Source organism: Strix aluco, chromosome 12 (genome assembly GCF_031877795.1).
Source record: "Strix aluco isolate bStrAlu1 chromosome 12, bStrAlu1.hap1, whole genome shotgun sequence".
Classification (NCBI taxonomy): domain Eukaryota; kingdom Metazoa; phylum Chordata; class Aves; order Strigiformes; family Strigidae; genus Strix; species Strix aluco.
This window is the reverse complement of record NC_133942.1, coordinates 7,616,223-7,637,004: the sequence shown is the minus strand read 5'-3', so window position 1 is coordinate 7,637,004 and position 20,782 is coordinate 7,616,223. Positions and strand designations below refer to the sequence as shown.

General features: G+C 40.5%; 1 protein-coding gene across 2 annotated transcripts in view; it reads right to left on the bottom strand.

Annotated features, from left to right (window-relative positions):
• Positions 1–20,782, bottom strand: part of DAPK2 (death associated protein kinase 2) — a 47,796-nt gene that overhangs the window by 10,939 nt on the left and 16,075 nt on the right. For both annotated transcript variants that reach the window (XM_074837735.1, XM_074837734.1), the window contains exons 3-8: positions 17,302–17,523; positions 9,576–9,714; positions 6,489–6,618; positions 5,321–5,369; positions 4,603–4,629; positions 778–930 (exon numbers count right to left, since the gene is read on the bottom strand). In XM_074837735.1, coding sequence (XP_074693836.1) covers positions 778–930; positions 4,603–4,629; positions 5,321–5,369; positions 6,489–6,618; positions 9,576–9,714; positions 17,302–17,523 — 720 coding nt within the window. The remainder of the gene's footprint in view (positions 1–777; positions 931–4,602; positions 4,630–5,320; positions 5,370–6,488; positions 6,619–9,575; positions 9,715–17,301; positions 17,524–20,782) is intronic.

The following is a 20,782-nucleotide window of genomic DNA, read 5'->3' as shown; positions in this document are numbered from 1 at the left end:
AATACCAGTATCACTGACTTGTCCTTTCTTGAAAGGAGGTTGCTAGACCTGTGCAAATCTCTCATCAAACCCCCACCTACTCTAGTCTATTCTAAGGCCCAAGGATTTTCAGAAATCTTGACTGAACAGCTTGCCTCTTTCTCTCTAATACCTATTTTCTCCCCTGATGAAGCCATTAGAAGGAACTGCAAGCACCTGACTTCCCTCCAGGACAAATATGATTACAGGGAAGGAGATGCTACTTCCGCACGCACTTTATTAAAAACAAGAAAAACTAAAAAAAAAAGTCTGTGGTTCCTATAAACTGGGAATAAAGATCTGCATAGCTGTCATGCAAATTTCAGGTGATTGCAACACATGCAAAGAGACTTTCGGAACAATTCCACTGTGAGCACATGTGAAAATTTCTCTGCTCTTGCACCACTAGGAGCATATTCTGGGATCATGTCACCACTTTGCAAGTAGTTCATAATAGACTGAAATACTGGAGTGGTAGTTACCCTGAACTAGAGATTTTGTGCACCATTTTCAGCCTTTCACCTACGCTGTATTGTATCAGCTTGACTCAGGTGAGAATTTAGCCCTGAAAGTGAAATTTAACTAAGGAGATTTGGTTCCTTTTCTTAGGATTTCTGGGTGCAGCCATTAACTAGGGGCACAGCAGCATTCTCCTGTCTTGCTCTTGAAGGGCAATATACGCTGCAGGGAAAGCTTTGCAGATTACTCTTCAGGATGTTTCACCAGGTTTATCTTAGGAGACAAATGGACCCTTCTTACCGTGTATCTTTCACCAGGAGTTTCTGAATAAAATCTTTTGCCAGATCACTGGTATTGCTGAAAAATTCTTCATCAAATTCATAATTCACAGCTGTGATGTTGGCAAGCGTTTCTTGTTTAGTTTCTCCAAGGAAAGGCGATGCACCACTAAGCCTAGATAAGCCAGAAAGAATAATCAACTGGAAAAATAAGCAGCAGAGGTCCTCTAATGAAATTACAGTGACTGTGTAACATACACTCAGGATATTTGTGGATCTCATGTTGTAGCAGCATGCCACGTGGAAAATAACAGGCCCAGCCTTGGCTCACTACATCTGTGGTTACAAATCAGACTCATCTTGAAAGTCTCTAGTGGAGCACTAATGCGTACACACAGATAGAAATGCACATTGAAGTCACTGCTAATCAAACAAGAAAAAGCTTCAGCTGAGGAAAGTCTCTATCCCTGTGAACTCACAAATGCTATCAGACAGAAGCTTCTATCGGCTTCAAGCAGATGAAGTAGTGTTTCTTTAGATCTTCTTTGGGTAGGAAAAGTCCTGCCTCTACTGCTTTTCTGTCTGCAAAGATACTGGCAAGTTCCCTGCACAGTGGGTTCGGCCAAGAGACCTTTCTCAGCTGGAACCAAAATACAACGTGTGATCCGAAGTCAGATGCATGGCTTTGCCTAGGGCCAAGCCTGTCAGAGAGGTAGGGCCATGCTGCTCATTAAAAGGAATCCACAAACAAAAGGGCATTGGCTGCAATAAAATCCAACTGCTTCTGAACAATGCAAAATTTCATTCTGTTGGCACTCTGCTCCAACTGCAAGGATATAATGGAGACATCATCATAATAAAATGCCATTCAGCAATCTTTACTTAGAAAAAGCTTTCATCCTGCTTTGCCTACCTCTCAGCTGTGACTGATGACCTTCATCTCTGATGACTATTTACCTCTGCTCCATAAAACTCAAGTGTTAGAACAGATTCACTGCAGACTCCTCCTGCCCTGCTTTCACTCCCCTCCCCTTCCTCCCTTCTCCAATCCACAGGGATGCTGACTCGCAAAAGTCTGGTTTACAGAAAATGTTATTTATACCAAGAAAATTGATCTCATCCCTTTTTTAAAATCTTCTGGGCTATTATTATGCTTATCTATTATGTCTAACTTTGATAGCATAGTTTCAGGATGCAACAGGCTCAAAACAGGACTGCAGCAAACTCCTAGGATCTAAATGGAGGTTTTGAATACTAAACTGCTTGCTTACATGATCCTGCTCAACAGACCTTTTACACTGTGTGTATTGCCACTACTATGTTGACTGGGAATTTGGAGGTAAGCAGAAAGTTAGATGGGACCACCTGAGCCATTCAGCCCAGTCCCCAGCTACCATATCTGGTTTTATCCACAGAATAAAAATTTGAGCACATAAAGTGTTTCCTCTCCCTCTACAATCATACAATGACACCAAAGCAGCTGACACAGCAAGGCACAGTGAGGTCCTCCAGTTGTCTTTGATGCAGTAAATTTCACCCCATAAGCCACAGTCGATCTCACTTCTTAACAGGTTTTACATACTCCCTTTTGTTCCATTTCTGTTAGCCACAAAGAAGGCTACAAGCAGGCACGTCGCCAGAGAACATGGGCATCGTTCCAAAACTAAAGCTTGGAAACCTGCCCTAAAGCCTTGGTTTCTTCTCCCTTTCCCAAAACTGTGCCATGAAGCAGCTGTACTTCCACCTTCTGGCCCTTCGCTGGAAGCCAAAGCCAACAGCGCTCTATTCTCCTCTGAAATCTGAAACTCAGTTTTGAGGTCTGTGAAATGGGAGGATTCTCAAATTCTAACACATAATGCAAATTATTTTTGTCATATCCTGACTCATTGCTGGGAAACATCTAACAGCAGACCTCAGTAATAAAGACTTCGCCCTTACAACCTACTGAATCACTCCACTGGTTACTGAATTAAGAACTTGTAGGCATTTTGTTCTCTGCACCTCACGAGGGCATCCATTTGGTTGCTGCCACGTTTGCTAAAGTAGGCAGTATCATTCAACACACCCCATTTATTCAGAATTCTTCAGAACAAAAGGCTTTAAAATTAACAGGCAATACTAAAGGCATACACATTTCTAGTACATAGCATATCATGCAAGCTGACCCCTCCCATCATAAAAAGCATGCTCTTTGCTGATCATTTGTAGGAAGACAATTTTCAGCTTTAATTACCATGGCAGTCATTAGTAGCCAGCCAGGTAAAACAGCTCTCCTACACTGGATACAGTACAGAAACTCACTTCATTATTCTGCCCCCCAGGACAGAACTCTGAATGAAACAGGAAAACCTCGAGAGCTGTGCATCTCTGTAATTGCATGGTAAGTATTTCCAACTGCTTATCTTCAACTTTTAAGTTTTCCTCTCATCATTTATGAACACACATAAACAGCAATTTACAAAGTTTAATGTCCTGTCAAGTGTACATGTCACTGAAGACCAGAGTGCTGATAAAAGGCAAGGGTCTGGACAATATTTTAAACCCCCTTACCTGAGCTTGTGCTCAACAAGTATCCCTATCTTCTTCTGCACCACAGGACAGAAGGGACTTCGTTGGACTGATTCTGATTTCTCAGACCATAGCTCTTTTACAGGCTTTGGGGCCTAAGCCATGGATATAGCCCAAGAGTGGATTTAATTCCACTACATTTTCCATCCTGAAAAGACAATCTCTCCCCTTCAAGCCTCCATACTCGTACTGAGCCCTGAGCTGCGTAAAGCAAATCCCTTTAATGCTAGAATGCACCTTCTTTAAGTTTGGCAGCAAGTTAGTCCTCTGAGAGTCACAAGGAACAGCAGAAGCCCAGGGTAGGAATGTTAGGGAGAGGCATTTCCAAGCATGCTGTATCCACCATGAACTGTTCCCCAGCAGTCACAGGAGCTTGATTTCAAGGGAACCAGTTAGGTCCAAGGATGCCTGACCACTTCTGTAACTCTCATATCAAACCAGAGGAAAGAATTCTTGCAGAAACAGGTGCTGCCCCTCCACTGCATGCATCCGTTGTCACACAAGCAGTTTCATAAACTGTCAAGCTCCATCTTAAAACTCTCTCAACTGCTTGTCCCCAAGTTGTTCACAGAACCTCATTTCTTTGAGAGTTTGAGCTTGTCATAATTTCCTACTTTTATTTGTTCATCCCCAGTTCACGTGCTTCTCTTCTAAAAGGTATGTCTTTGTTTTCCCTTGTGCCTACTGACTGCAATGATACTCCCAACCAGCCTTTGCTTTACTGGCTTTAAGAAGCCATTTTTCCTCCTGTATGATGAATTCTCAGTTTCCAGGGTCAACTTCTCTGCTCCTATCCCAGCTCAAATTCACCTTTTTAAATATGAGTGACTGTATTTACACATAGTAATCTAGACTGCTGCCTTTACAAGCAAATTAAAACTTCCCTGTTTACCTGAAACAACTCACTTTGTAAATGGTACTATTATACTTGCTATTTCTATTCTCTCCACACACTGGTAGCTCACAGCCCTTCTCCGAGCAACCAATATGCTTGGGCTTTTCCATCTTCTACCACTTGGAGCTGATGAGGTCCCATAAGAAGCAGAAATGCCTGGTGATGCTAGAGATGCTTGTTCTTCGCCTGCTCAGAATGCCCCTCTTCTTCTACCCCTTATTTTAAACTTGAGAAGGCTGCAGGGTAACATTCGCCCATTAGATAAACCACTGCCCACTCCATGTGTGCAGCTCCTTTCTTAAATGACTAAAGGGAAGAGGTGTTTCATACTAGTACAAACGAGCTTTAGGAACACTTCTACAGGAGTGAATCTATAGTACTCACAGTATGTAGGTGATGACTCCTATGCTCCTGAAAGACAAAGGAGATTAATTGCAGGAGTTCTACATGACCTGTATTCTTCTTAAGGTACACCATATGCAAAAGTCAATAGTAGCTGCTATATAGGCAGGAGAATCATTGTGGGTTCAGATAACTGCTAATCTCTCTCAAAGAATGGTGTTTCAGGGAAAATGTGAATTTTACATATAACTTAAAAGTAATGGGGATATTTCAAGTCTTTTTATGTATTTCTACTTCGGCAGTTATTTACTACAGTACACATCAGTAATACAAAGAAACAGAAGCAAGGATGTTTTATTTGGGGTGACTTCTTTTGCCTGCCTTCTCAGCAGATCAGATTAGTACGCAGGTCTCCTCTGCATGCAGTGCTCTCATAAATAAATAAAGCTGTCACAAGCACTGCAGGAACATGTTTTCTTTTAAGAGTGCTCCTCTGCAGTGGACAGTGGCAAACTGTTAACTCTATAACTGCCATCAGTAAAGTTTTTCACTGTAATTTTACAGAAATTAAATGCTTATCTTTTAATTAAAAAAGAATGCATAAAAACAGAAAGACAGAACAAAGAGTTAGTAACTGCACTTAAGTTTTTTGTTTTGTTTTTAATTTGTTGCACCATAATGGATTCTATTCAGAGCAAATTGGGAAAAAGTAATAGTAGACCAACCTGAGAAAAAAACAAACACAATATAAAAAACTTACCACATATCTGCAGCTAGTCCAAGGGGTTCATAGTTTACTATTTCTGGAGCTGTAAGAAAAATTTAATCAAACATCAGCAACTGAGATAACAATTTTTTACCAGGCTGAATTGGGTAGCAGGTCAAGAATTACAAAGGGGGTGGGCGGGAAAAGAAAAGGTGGTTATAGGATGCACTGTTTATAGTTTTATAGCCCTGATAGGAATTCAAGTTCACAGGTGTCCAAAAGAGATAATGTAGAGTAACTTGGAGCATAATGCAACTCCGGAATAAAGGTGAAGCAGATATATACTAATTACAGTGCAAATTATAACAAATAAATTATTTCACTTCCCAAGGACACTGTTATCCCTAAGAATCTGAGCTTTTGCTTTCTTTTTAACTGGTGCCATTAAAACTAGTTTCTAATGCCCAGTCAGAAACAGCCCTTAGGCAAGAGACTGAAATTACATGTCAGACTACATCGCTATCCATGTCAAACCCTATTACCTTTACAAGAAACATTTCCTTGTTGGAAAGCATCCTCATATAAGACTGCATACAAAAGACCAAGGTGAGGGAATGAGATGAAAAAAGGTGTCTGTAACCACTGTGTTCAACTGGAATATGAATTACAATTCCCTCCCCATCCCCCAAACCTCTAATGGAAACAAGTAGAAAGGAGTAGGATTAACCTAAAATCCAAGCAAAACAGATTAGAATTATGATCAGTGAGTAACAAAAGGAGAATCAGGTGGAAAAACTTAAGGGGAGGTGAGGGTTTTGTACTCAACAGGTGTACAGTGTGAGGCAGTTTTATCTAGAAAGCAATGATAGAGATACCCATGAAATTGTGTACCTGCGTACTACAACACAGAGACCTTACTTGCCCTAGGCAACAAGTGAAAAATTGTAATTTGTACTTGCAGGGTTTCATAATCTCAATCCTGAATTTACATCTCTAAATATTTATTTGGCAGCAACCTACTCTCACAGGAGTAGCCCATCTGGTTTATAGAAAGCATCTTTCATCTATTTCAGAAAAATAAAGCAAACCTCTAGATTTAGGTCACCTTGATACCAATGAGATTGAAACTACCTCTTATCCTTCATTTATTAACTTCGAAAAGACGTCTCAATCTTTTCATGGAACTTGCAATACAAGACAAAGGAATGGGTCAGTCACTCACCTACAAATTCTGGAGTTCCAAAAATGTTTTTAAATTCAACTCCATCTTCTATTTTGTGAGCCAGGCCAAAGTCAATGAGTTTGATGTGTGGAATAGGAATATTCTTGTCTAGAAGCATAATATTTTCAGGCTAAAAATAACAAAAGATAGATCTTTGTTATAATATTAGTATCTTGGGAAAGTAACAGAGTTCTCAAGTGCTTTTTTTTCCTTCACAAATACAGCACTGTAGAATGAGAAACACATACCTTTGCCTAACCATTTAGAATTCATTCTTTTGAAAGGGATGACAACTGTGAAATTTGACATCATTGAATGGACCAGAATGTCATAAAAGCAAAGCAAATCAAGTAAGAGTAATACTTTCGTTCCTTTAATTCTACCTCATGCAAAATCTGCCTCTATCTTCCTGTTAGCACTCCTAAGTTTATTTTCTTAATGATGGCTATTGCCAGGATGAAAACAAGAGATCCTTGTTTTCACAATGAGACAGAAGTTTTCCACACAACTGTATGTAGTTCCCTAATCTGCAAAATACGGCACTAAATTATTGGCACAGCAGCACTGTGATATAACACAAAGTGGAAGCTCAGTTTATCTTGTCCCCTCTTAAAACAGAAAATATGTCCCCGGCCCACAGGGCCTCCTGGGAAGATGTCACTTCCTGACCCCACGGATTTCCAACAGTTGGTGTACACATAACAGAGCTAGCAGGTAGCTGAAGCAGTGCAGACACCTTGTGCAGAGATAAGACTGTCATTGCTTGATCCTGACAGAGAGCTGCACCACTGGATATTTTGACTGACAGCAATTTTACTGATCCGTTCTTGGAGTTTACACTGGGAAACCTCCCTGTTTCTGCCCAGCTGTCCCTATAGTGTATTGGAACCCACTGGAAGATGTCTTATTAAACGCTTCTTGAGGGGTTCTAGTCACATCTGAATCTACTTAGGGAAGGAAAATTCTGAGACTAAATTCACAACTGCAACACCAAGGCAAGGAAAGATCTAGGATTTACTATCTAAACAGTCCAGAAAATGGAAAGAGTTGGGATCAGAGGTCCTAGCTCATATATGATAGCAAGCTATTAAAAGAAAATGTAGCCTTTCTCATAGCATTGTAGAAAAAAGCCAAAGCTAGAACTGTGAAATTAAAGCTAACTTTTTCAACCACAGACTTTGACTTTCTTTACCAGATATAACGGATACTTCATAAACTTATTTGTTCAACTAAATTCCTCAACCTTAGTCACTCCCTACCATGGCGCTATTTCACAGGTTTCAGAGTAAACTATGGGTTCAATTTATCTCCCATGAAGAGTTTTAATGCATCAATTTGTCATAACTTAATGATAAGTTCAAGAGCAACAGTGAGACTGTTTGATTCCCTGCTGGCAGCTGCCTGGCCTTTTCACAGCAGATCCTAACGTGGAAGCAGCTCCTGCTAACACATACCCTCAGTCAGAGCTGCACTGGGAAAGAGAGCATAAAATAATTTGTTGTCACAATCACTGGACCAAGAATATTTTAGCCTCTGGCTAACAAGTCTGGTTTTCTTCCATGGATCTAGGGCAGATGCATTCACCCCAGATACATGATGTAAGCTTGTGCAGAGCAGACGGAACAGACTGAAATGGCAGAAAGTCACAGTCACTACCTCTTGGACTATTCCTTAGGTGGTGTAAGTCACTAGCTCCACTGCAGTCAATGGAGTCCTGTCAAGTGACGAGATAATTAAGAATCATCCTCTATCTAATCAGATCTCTGCTTAAAAAAATACATGTCTAATTTAACACTAGCAAAACTCCAAACTCAGTCCTATAAAACCCAGGAGAGTTATTCTGTGAATAAGTTTTAGGTCATTTGACATTCACTATCAGGGAGATGATTCTTTACTTAACCTTTCTGATTTCTATCTTGCATTTCTTGTCCTATCTTCATTGACCACCTGACATCACTGGTATTAAATATCAAAAGTAGTAGAGATCAGATTAGAAAAAGTTGCACCTATACTTTCACACTAATTTCATTCCACTGGGTATTACACTGGTTTCTAAAACTTTCAGTCTTTGGCTTCTGGATTCATGTAGTAATTTCAAAATGAAGTGCACATCCTTTATATGTTCACATATCTTCTATGCTTTTTCATATGCAGCCTGTGAGTATTTGGATGGTAGTTTGCTAACCATTTTCTTAGGTTAGATGTGATTTGTAACAACTACATATACGTCATTAACACTGACTCAAGACCAAGCAATTTCAGACAGAGACAGCATTAAGCACACATTCAGCAGAAGGAATCAGCATATATATCCTGAGAATCTGGAAGAAGTCTATCTATAGTACACATGTAATTAGTAATAAACTAACCCGGATTTAAAGTTAGAACAAGAAACATGTAATCTAGCAGTAGAATTTCTTCCTTTTTCCTTCATTTTAAAACACTTTCCTTCTCTGTTTTATTCTACTTTCTCCTAGGAGATAAGTGCATTTTGAATGTATTTCTGGAAGTAGCAATGTCTGAGGCAGACAGTTCTGTAGCTGTGAGTCTGCTGCTGAGAAAGCACTTTCTTCTAGTCTCAAGAGTTTCACTCCCAAGACTCCTAGTTTCAGAGAAGCATGCAGCTAAGAAAGCAAGAAGGCTTTCTGCTAACCAAACTGCACTGGATGACACATACTCCTCATGTAATTCTAAACACAGTGGGGACTGCAAACAGCAACAGTTTTTTGTAGCTGGATCTGGCTCTCCTCTTCCCAAAAATGCATTTCTTTTGTACGTCCTTCTAATTTTTTATTATTATTATTTTTTTAAAACAGCATGCTTTGGATGATACCACAAATGCAAATAGCTGAAGAATGAAGACTTACAATTTCTTTTTCTCAGTCAGTAAATATATAAACCCATCCAAAAGTTAGCAAAGGCCTGATAAAGGAGATTGTCTTCTTCGGAGCACTCAGCTGTGAAGTGCATTTTAAAATGGTCTTACCTATATTTTAGGCATGTTATCAAATACAGATCTCTAACAAATTGTAGAAGGTACAGTCCATCATTAAAAAACAACAGTTAAGTCTAAATCAGCATCTTTACCTTTAAATCAAAGTGAGCAATTTTCTTGGAGTGAAGGTAATTCACACCATCCAATATCTGCTTGATGAACCTGGTTGCTTCCTCTTCACTCAAAGACTCTTTCTGTGCCAGGAAGTCAAAAAGTTCTCCTCCAGAAACCCTTATAAAACACACCAGAAAACATCCAGTTATCTACTACATTGTAAGACATAGAATAAATGTAAGCACAGAAAACTAAAGTAGCAAAAAACCTTCATACAGTTCGAAAAAGGCCACTCTTGCAAATGACCTAGAGTTTTGTGTTCTAGTCCCAGGTGCGCCAAAACTTCCTTTTGGCTTCAGCTCTCTTCCCTGTAAATTTTAAGGACTAACTTTCCCTAATTCATTGATGCCGCAAGGTTTGATTCATCAGGGATTACAAAGGACCAAAAAAAGCTACATTGTTTGATGAATCTACAGACATGTACATATTTCAATAGGTAGACTTTGATGTTAATGACTTCAACTGCTATTTTTCAACATTTTCATTTGGGATGAGACAGAGGAAATAGAACAAGTTCTAACAGTCAGAAACTGTTATACTTCTCTTATCGGTTGCCATCAGAAACATGAGGCAATAAGATCTGTCAACAGAATCTCTTTTCTTTCCAGAACAGCCATTACACTGTTCTAATACAGATCTTCTTGCCTGACATAACTGACAAGAAAGCATTTGTCTTGTCCTGAATTTTTAAAAAGAAAGCAGATTGTAGCAGCTTGGAAGGTACCTAAAATTGTTTTCCCAAATCAATGAAGTGGTATTAGTTACTATGAGTTTTCACATCAAAACTGAAATACATTCCATGCATATCTAGTACATAACACTTCTATTTTCATTTTTGTGCCTTGCATTGAGAGCTCCAATGCTATTTTTCTATATATTATGAAACAGGTTGATCTAGATATTGAATTGGGCACCGTTTGCAGTTATTATTCATAATTATGCTTACATTTATTTTTTCCAGTTCACACTGCCATTGAAATTATTGCTATATTCTCATTCAAATTTACTGTTGGGGACACCCACAAAGCAGTTGTTGCTCTTGGGCTCAGGTGTACCACCCATCTGTGTTCACCATTCAGAGTGCAAGCACAAGATGAAAGATCTAACAGTCATTGTGGAAAACAAGCTTTTGGTCCTGTTGTCTGATGAAATACCTCTAAAACAGATGGCAGGTTCAAATGCTTTGAGTTAACAAAGTGCTGTGACTCACTGACAAGTTAGATCACACTGTGCGCTGCAGAGGTCTTTCATGCAATCCTTCTGACTCTGACCCCAGGCTCCTACACAACACTGGTGGTGACAAGATGGCAATTCCCTACTCTGTCTCTTTCAGATTAAACTATTGTGAACAGCTCCAAAAACTGCAAAGAGAAGTCAACTGCAAACAAGAACAATGTGTCAAAAGCCACAAAAACATTGGGCTTATTTCTTAGCTTCTACTGTTGCTGTGGGTGACAGCATACCTTGCTGCTCAAGAGGCAGACATTTACACAGGGCCTATTGACTTGAACATTGATTACTGGGTATTTTTTCACAGCTTCCACAGAGTCAGGAACTTTCTAAGCAACACGAGGCAGGACACTTTGCCTGGGCAGAAGTCACCTCAGTTCACCTGGGCAGAAGTCACTTGATGCTTTAACTGTTACAACTAAATGGTTGGCAAACAAAAGTAAACTTATATGACCCAGGAATATGTTGCAACTGCTGCCCCTGGCTGCCACCTCCTCCTTCCTATTAATGTCAGTTACTCAGCCTGTGAGATTCTTACTTGGTCTCTGATTTTCCTTTTAGGTGACACATACCAAGGGTATCAGCACTACCATCAGCCTTGCTGGACAGGTTCTGTTCTGCCCTGTGCATTTCAGAAGCCAGGGAACACTGTCTTCTTTCCGTATTGTAGTAGGTTTAAGAGCCTTGGTTAATTAGTTGAAAGATCATTACAGCTGACTGTGACAAGCCAGTAAAGAGATCTGTAAGTAAAACCTGGTAGTCTCTTGGTGAAATATATGTACAGAGAGCAAGCAAGTCTTCTTTCCTTAATGATGTCTATTCAAACTGCACTTCAGCCATCACCTCTGGCAGGCACTATGGCCCTGTCATCAGGAAGCCAGCTGTACCAGGATACTGTCGTGTACTTTTCTGGAATTTAACCATATGTGCACACTACTCTGCCTTCCTCTTTTACCCTCTAAAATCTCCTTGGTCATTTCTCCTTAAGGTAGACTCTTTAATCAGGACTAAGAATAAAAATGTTCTTTCCCGGGTCAGGCCAACAACCCATGCAGCCCAGCCTCCGGTTCTCCAACACCAGCAAAAGAAGATACTGCTTAAGGAGAGCACACAAGCTGAGCCATTTTGTGGAAGTCGTTCCCCTCACCTTCCCCTAGCACAGAGGACTGTGCTAAGGATTTTAGAGGATACCTTCCTGCCTGGAGGAGACTGGCAACTTTCTTTTGAGGAATCTCCTTTGCTACACAAAGGAATGTCAGAAAATTGTTCAGCTGCCCAGATGGGAGGTATTTAATGCACTCTCTTTCTTGCTGCCCCCAAGAGTGGTCACTTAAAACAGCTGGCTCAGGGCACACCAGGGATTTTGCCCCAACAGCAACCTCAGCAACATCCTGGCAATCAGCTACACTTAAGACATCACTGAAGAAACTGTACAGCCTGCAAGAACGAGGGCAGATTTACTTATTAGCTCCTTGCTGTATTTTCCCTCTTCCCTCTAGTTCACACTGACCTTGAATCAGGTTAGGCAGGGGGGACTTCCAAGGTACAGAATACAACATTAAAAAAAAACCAAACAAAAAGAGGAAATAAAAAAAAATTCGGGGAGCCTGAAGTCCCTCTGTTACTTTATCAGCAAAAGACTTCCTCTTACAATAACTACACAAGCATTTCATTTTCTGAAGATCAGAGGTCGGCATACATTACAAACAGTCCGTTAATTTCCAGCCTCTTGTGGTATAGCCTAAGACATTAGGCTAAACTGCAGAGATCTTAAAATAGTAATCTAAAGGAAAATTCAGTAGAAGAGATCTGATGACTTCTCATTAAACTCAGGCTTTAAAACCAGGTTTGAGTAAATTGTACAAAGAGAGTGTTAAGCAGTTTAGTTCGGGATCATTCTTATCCAAGTTATGCACCCGAACTCAGAGAAACCCTCAGGCAGAAGAGGCTAGCAATCCCAAAAGCCAGCTGTTACGGAATTCCAGAAAAAAAGTTCAGCACTAACTCCTATGCAGTGAAACACTCGTAACTGCACTACAAGTTCCATCTGAACATCCAGGGAGGTGTGTTTTTTAAATGAGCACCACCTACAAAAGAGCAAATGCTCCTTTCACAAAGGACCTTAGGTTACAGAAAAACTCCTTCCTCTGGTTCTACCTCTTTCCCTTTTACCATGTCACCTTACTCCCATGGCAAACAAAGCAGCAAGCAAATTATACCTTTGCTCTTCCTTCGAAGTCCAATACAATACAAACTACAGTGCTGCCTTACTTCTTGGAAACAGCTGTTTATTTTGTGTTCACAACCTTGACACCAGTAGAGGAGACTGGCATATCAATCAAACCTGCCTTTAAGCTGCTTTTGTTTGGGCAAAGCAGCCTCAAGGCAGAGCCCCAGAGACAGAGAACAGCAAGGTCACAAAACACTGGAGAGCATATCCCTGAACAATGTGCAGAAGGAAGGGCAAACCATGTACCTGCCAAACTGCACTTAACAGCAGCGGACTTGGCAATGCTCTTCCTGCTCTTGAACAGAAGAAACAGCACCTGTAGAATCAACCGCTGTGAAAAAGGAGATAGTCTTGCCTCTGCCAGCACAGTGAGTTCAGGAGAAGGCCAACATTTTAGCCAAAACCTCTTTTAAACACCAGGGTAGCTTCTTCAACTAATCAAGTATACTGAGGACATTGTTTTGAAGCTGAAGTCCACTGTAGCTTAATGTAAGATTAATTGGCCAGGTGCTGTAACACTTATTTTGATAAACTGCAGGGAGTATGAGACTGAAATTAGAGTGTCAGGAGGAGAGATCATCTGTTTACAGAGAGAATTTAATTATCTTTATTAGCAATTATCATCATCCTCAATTTGTATACAGTAGCTGAATGCAGTGGCCTTAATCAGGTCAAAACTCTGTTGCATCCAGCCTTTTAAAAGTGCAGTAAGCTACAGCCTGAGAACAGGACACACAAAATATATCAGGCCATGTGAGGACAGGAAAAAGCAGAAGGTAATAAAATGGAAGGTTGTTTTAGCACAAAGTAGCTGCCAGTCACAAAAAGCAAGCTCCTTTCCTGTTTTCCAATGCATGGCTACAGAGACCAACATTTGCCCATAGACATATACTTAAAAATTAACAGATGCTTACCATCACTCATATGCCATCTGCCAGCAGTCACATTTAATCTCCAGGAATGCTCCCTGGCCTAAATGCTGGCTCCCCCGGAAAGCTAGTGGTTATATCATCTCACTGAGGGATCGAAGCCTTACTGCCTGGATTACATACACAAGGTCGAGGCAGGTGCCCTAGGGAACGTACGGTCTACATAACTTCAGCCACAGTGTCTCTGTATTTCCTGATTCATACATACAGAAAAATGGCATCATTTACTCATTACCTAAAAACTGTAGTAAGTAGAAGCCCTCAGGGTATCTCCTTGCTTACAGCTTTATTTTAGTACCATGAACTGATAGATAAAGGATATGTCATCTTCTGCACAGCTCCTCTAAGACTTAGAGCTTTGTAAACTAGGTAGTATTGATTCCACAACAGAGCAGGACACAGCCCAAAAAAGCTTAATTTGATGTCTATCTTCCTTCACTACATGACAAATTTCATCCCCTTCGGCCAAGACCATACATCCTGAGCAGCAAAGCTCCATTTATTAGAAGAGCTACTTCCATTCCAGACTCTGATGAGTACAAGCACACAATTCTACTCTTTGCTTTGTGTGACAGTGTTCTGGTTTCCCCTGGTTCTCAGTGGAGAATAGGAAGGCTGAGCCACAAATACACATAGATATAAATCTGCACATGCACTAAGATAGTTTACATCCCTGTCAACTCCTTAAGGCAAACCAACAGCACACACTATGAACTATACAGGAGATGCTTTAGACATAGGTCTGTATGATCATCGTGCACACAGAGTCACTCATTTCTATTACAGTCTTAATCCTCAACCATGAAACACCCAGAATGGCCACAAGTCAAGTGCCAAGTTTTATCCAAAGTCATTATCCCAGCATAAATTTGGGTATAAAGAGACATAGTCACTTGGTGCCTCCTCTTTTTCATTTCTTGAAAAACTGAAATAATTTCATCATGGCAGATTATTTTTTTACTCAGTAAGTGACATTAGGCAACTGCAAAGTTTTCTTGAAATGACTCTCAAACTAACACATCAACAGTAACATGATTAGATTTGGGGACATCCAAGTGTTCTACAGCATTCAGCTCCAGATTGCAATGCAGAGCTGCAACTGATCTTCCTCTGTGACCTCTCAGCCACTACAGGTCAAATCTAATATGCATCAGAATGGTTGGCAAATAGCACCGAGAACAGAGAGCCAAACAGCAGCAGGCAACCTAGTTCCCCTCCTAACTTCGCAGTGAAGAATTTGCAACCCTGGAGCGAGCAGGGGAAGCTGAAATGAATTACATGACCTACCTAAAGTGAGGACAATTTCCTGTAGCATCTAACACTTCAGTATATGCAGTCTGATACTCTAATAATCTTCCCTTGGTATTGCACCTAGCAATTGTGAAAACTGCTGCAGCTGGTCTATATGTCCTGCTCTAGTTCTGCCAAAACAACTCTTTGTTCTTTTGGGATATCACTAGTCCCTTTTCACAAATCCACTACTTTAGCCTCTTCAATATAAGCTGAAGTCACATAAACAGGAATAACTCTTCCAATGTCATTTTGATTTATATTGGGTTGCAAGTCATTAATGGTTGGACTAGGTGATCTTCAAGGTCTTTTCCAACCTAGACGATTCTGTGATTCTGTGAAGGACAGGAGGCAAAAATAACATTTACACAAAGCAAAGCTCTCCTGGCCAGGCAGGAAAGAGGTGATGTTTCCTTTTAAAAAATCAGCCTCCTAGTCCTCTCTATTTGTTAGGGTCCTTCTACATCACAGTTTTACGTAACTGAAGAAATTCCATCACAGATACGTAAGTGTCAGCATTGAAATGACTGTGTAAACTTTACCCTCCACACACATTTCAGATTTATGTCACATAACCAACTCCTGCATGCAATCCCCAAAACATGATGACTTTGAAACACTGTTAAAATTATATGACAGCTTTCTAAAACATGATCAGGCATGTCTGTCCAAGTGGCGGACTTTAAGAATCTCCAGTCAGGCAGTAGAAAGAAGCAGAACACATTCAAAACAAGTTGTGTTACAAGAGATTACATTATTAGTCTGTGGTCTGCATCTGTCCCACATGTTTTACCTCAGTTCCATCAAACACACAGGAAGGGCAATAGGGTGTAAGAAATAGCTTGATGTCTTTGGGATGTAGTATTTCTAGGCTGATGAAACAAGCAGCCAAACAGAATTCATGCAAGTAATTTAATAGCTATTGTAGAGACTGGCAATTTTGATACTGCTTCCTATTCTAATAAACCAGCATTTTTCTACATAGTAAACACCTATTAGCCAGATTTTCTCACTTCCTTTCAGTCAGTAAGATTAAATACAGGCAAAAGCATCAAAGGTGACTCCCTGAAATGCAAACTCACGTTCCAACTTAGCCAAGTCTTTGTTAAGATGACTCCTGACCACACTTCCAGCTTCCCTTGGCTGTGCATTTATTCTTCCAGGCAGGGACATGCACACGTTCTGAAGAACAAGCCATTGTTCCCTCAGCCCAGACAGAGCATCTGCTGCTAGCTGGTTTTAAATCGGTCTTGAACAGCACAAACCAGTTTGCATTACATAGCAAATATATGGTTGAAGATGGTCATCCTAAACCAGCAGCCTGAGTACCCAATGGGTCACAATGCAGGGGTGAGGCTACAGCAGCCCACAGATCCCCTGCTTGGGAGGTTCACTTGTTGGCAGGACCTAAATGGCAAGGGTTTTCCTCATCACATGGTGGAACCAGAGAAGAGTGAGCAGTTCTTCTTCACTCCCACCCTGCTGCTATTTATCCTTGATAGTCTTAAGTCTAGGGATTAAAAAAACCTCTTCCCTTGCCCTCCTCCTCTCTTTTCCCCTAGTCTCCTCTAAATGAGGAGAATAGGGTAGTAGTGAGAATGGCTGCACATTTTGCCAAGGACTTGGTGGTTTCACATGCATTGGAAGAGATGAAAGCAGAAAGAAAAATGAAATGAGCATTCAGTGGCCATTTGTGCTTCCCCCAAGGTTCACATCAGGGCAGCACCAGGCAGACATGAGGTAATCCCTCTGTTAGGAAACTGTTTTCAAGTTGACAACACTCCCTGGCTCAGTAACAATGGCCTCAGCTGATGTTATGGTGCACCTGTATCCCCAGGGCACATGCATGAACTGGGGGGCCTGTTTACCAGCAGCCTCATTCAATTCTCCTGCCAAGATCTGTGAGGCATGAGAACACAACAGCTCCATTTTAACAGTGCCTCTATGTCCTGGCAGCCTCTGCAGCCCTTTCCGGTTCCTATTTCCCTCATCCTACCCCAGAGGATAGGAAGTCCCCTTACTCACAGCTCAAGGATGAGGACCACATCTGTCTTGTTCTCATAGATGTCATGCAACTTGATGATGTTGGCATGCAGAATCTGCTGCAGAATAGTAACCTCCCGTTCAATTTCCTCACGTCTCACTCCACGACGGCTGGCTCGACTCTGTCGTTTTTTAATGAACTTCGCAGCATACTCCACACCAGTGCTTTTTTCTCGACATTTCTTCACTATAGCAAACTGGCCACTGCAAGGACAAGAAGATAACAAAAATTCTTGTAAAGCTTTCATATAATCACAGCTTCCCAAATAAGTCACTCATATACAAAGCTTGATCCTGCAACCCCTGAGCAACACTGCTTGTTCTTGGTACAGTAGCAAAGACTATCAGAATTCTGCAGTTAAAGTCACTGGTGCATAACAAGGTAGCCTCCAGCTGTGTCTGAAATTTAGCAAAACCAAGCAGTGTCTGACAAGAAGGGAGGACAGATGTTAAAATCTCTAAAAAACAGTTTGTGTTTAAATAAGATGTGTCTCAAAAGGTTCAAACTGCCACTCCTTCATAATGCTTAAGGCATTCGAGTCTGCAACACATCACTGGATGTTCTGAAAGGACACACATGCATTAAAGTATTTCCCTTAAGAGTAATCTCTCAGAAAAGAACTCAAAGGATTGATAACCCTTTGGAAATGCAGAACTGGCCTCCAGGAACCACTTTTCAAATAAGAGTGGTTTATTCATATTTCTGCACTTCACTTGACAATGTAGCTGTAAATGTAACTAGAGAAAGGCCTCTTGTTACCTTTGTTTAGACACAAACATTCTCCAATTCTAAAGTTTTCCTTAGATCTTAAAAAACTGAAAGTCAAAACCTGAGAAGTTTAAAAAGAAGAAAACCTAGGTTAAAGCACAAAAAGCACTAATGTTAATTCTTTCAAACAAAACTGATGCAGACTCACTGCTCCCCTAGCTCAAGCACCTCCAGCTCAAGTAACAATGAGGAGTAAGAACATTCAGTCTTGACATAAACTTAAGCCAGTCCAAACATAAATGAGGTCAGTCCATTCCATTCAGGATGAGTTTCATTCACTTACTGCTCTCTCTCACTGCTCAATAGGAAGCCCAGTATTTTCAGTGATTCAGTGATTTCAATAACTTTCATACAAAGTATTAAAATAACCTAAACTCATTTTTAAACAAATATGTATGTTCTGATGAACCTTCTTGTACCTAATGGCACTTCAGATTTTTTTATTACTTTACCTTTCCATAACTAACTATTAGTGCAGACCTGGACATAATGATGTACAAAGTACATCATAAAATGGGACACTGACTTTGAGCTGGTGGAAGACAAGGCACTAGTGGAGAAGTGTTGTAGTGTCAAGAACAACTGTCAGGAAAATTACTCTAGTAGCAGCAGTCGGAGATTGTGTTTGATAAGTCTGATGGCAGGCTGCTGCTGACAAATCTTGGAGCAGTATCTCTGCAATAAAATCTACATGAGTATGAATGGAAGGAAAAGTTAACTACTTTTGTTTGGACACTGAAGGATCTCATAGCCCACCAGAGTACATCTGCAATTTCAAGTAGCAAGAATAGTGTATTATCACCCTACACCTCCTCTGCCAGAAACTGTAAGCTGAGGGTTACTTCTTGTTCTTTATTTTTCCATTGCTAGATTACAGGAGGGATTTATCAAACTCCCTTTTGGCAGAGAGAAAGAAAAAGACTGTGGAATCCATCTTGTAAACAGGCCAGGTATGTACTGTTACAAACACTACCATGGTGGTGAAGCGCACCAGATAGCTGGAGAATTGAGCCTATGGATAAGGTCATGCACTTCAGTCTGCTTTGTTTAAGTGTACAATGCATCTTCTGATAACAGTGAGATGAAAAACTGACAAGCTGTAAAGACAGAATAGGACTTCAGTTAAACAAAGTTTAGCTAAAACTATTGCTTCATGGAAGCTGCCTTTTGTTTTGGCAACTGAATATCAAAGTGGGGGGTGGTAAGCAAGAGGTGGCTGTTGGCCAGTATCTGCAGAATCTTGGTGATTTAGAGGCAAGGAACCCCAGCTCAAATCCATGCTTCACCCTTTTCACAGTAATTGGAATGAAAAACATGTAAACTTTAAGTCTATCATGTGTTACTCCTTGTCCTACCAAGCATTCCTTAGACAGAAAAGGCTCAGGTTTTATAAATGAATAGAATCATACTTTTGCAAAAAACATCAAAAATATTTCACTGCATTTCCACCAAGGAGCAGAAATAATTTTTAAAGTTCTAGGAAGCTATGTGGCCAGGAAGCCACAGTCAACTAATAAATAAGACAGGGAAGCCTCTGAGAACAGTTCAGTCAAATAGTTACCCTTGCCTGGCATGTGTAAAGCCTAACAGGTATGCAAAATCCTACCCCAAAAGAACTATTTTACCCAAGCCCTTGTCTTGGCACATTCACAAGGCTCTGCTGATGTCCAGCTACTTTACAGACAGACAAAACAAGACAGTGAGCTCCTTTTCATATCCAGGAGCAGCCCTGTTTCCCCTGCCACAATGCACTGTATGCCTGAGATCTCACTCTGTAAAAATTGGCAGGTCTCCAATCCCAGAATACACATTTAGTATCAGATATTTCCTTAGTCAGGGCATTATATCCAGACTTGCAAGGAAAAGGCTCATCTTACAATAACCTTCACCTTTAGCTACTGTGATTTTATCAGCCAGGTCTCTTCATAAGAATCATGAACACATGCATTAAGTGCAACCCCCATGACAACCCTGTAGAAGCACTGAGCTGTTATTGTTTTCAATATTATTATATCCTTCACTGGCTTGGTAAATGAGAGATGCAAGTACAGTTGGAATTTAAATTATGCAGCATACACAGCAATTATATTCAGAACCTTATAATTATATAGTGTACTTAGTGCTTCATTAACACAGATGGCTGGTTGTAGTCTGTCTTAAACGTACAAAGGCAAAGAAATTAAAAATTAAGGCTGTCACTTGGCACTTCTTCCTCTCAAAAGCTAACACTCCATGGCAGAGACAGCCTCTCATTTCAAGGGGTTCAAACAATGCCAGCCAGCCTGAAGTACTTCTTTTTGATTTTCATACATATCCTAAACACCTCTCAGGAGAGAGGCAGGAATGGATGGGACAAGTGTACTTATCCCTTCAGGAATAATCAGTCACAAATGGAATCAAGACTGCAGCCATTTGTCAAATTCATTAATCCATTCTTATTTCTGCCTCCTGATTTTATCACTACATGCAAACCCTAGAGAACTTAAGAGAATTAAATTCCTACTACAAAATCCCCAAATTTGCCTTAAACATTCTCCTAAAAGAGTTCATTCTGTAGTGCTGAGAGCTGTTTGTGTAAAACATCACGGGTTTAATGGTTTTTTGGTTTGTTCATTTTTTTGCAAGACATGCAGCTTTTTTGGCCCAGACTTTCTAAAGAGACATGGTACTAATGCTGCTGTGTTTGCTTCCTTG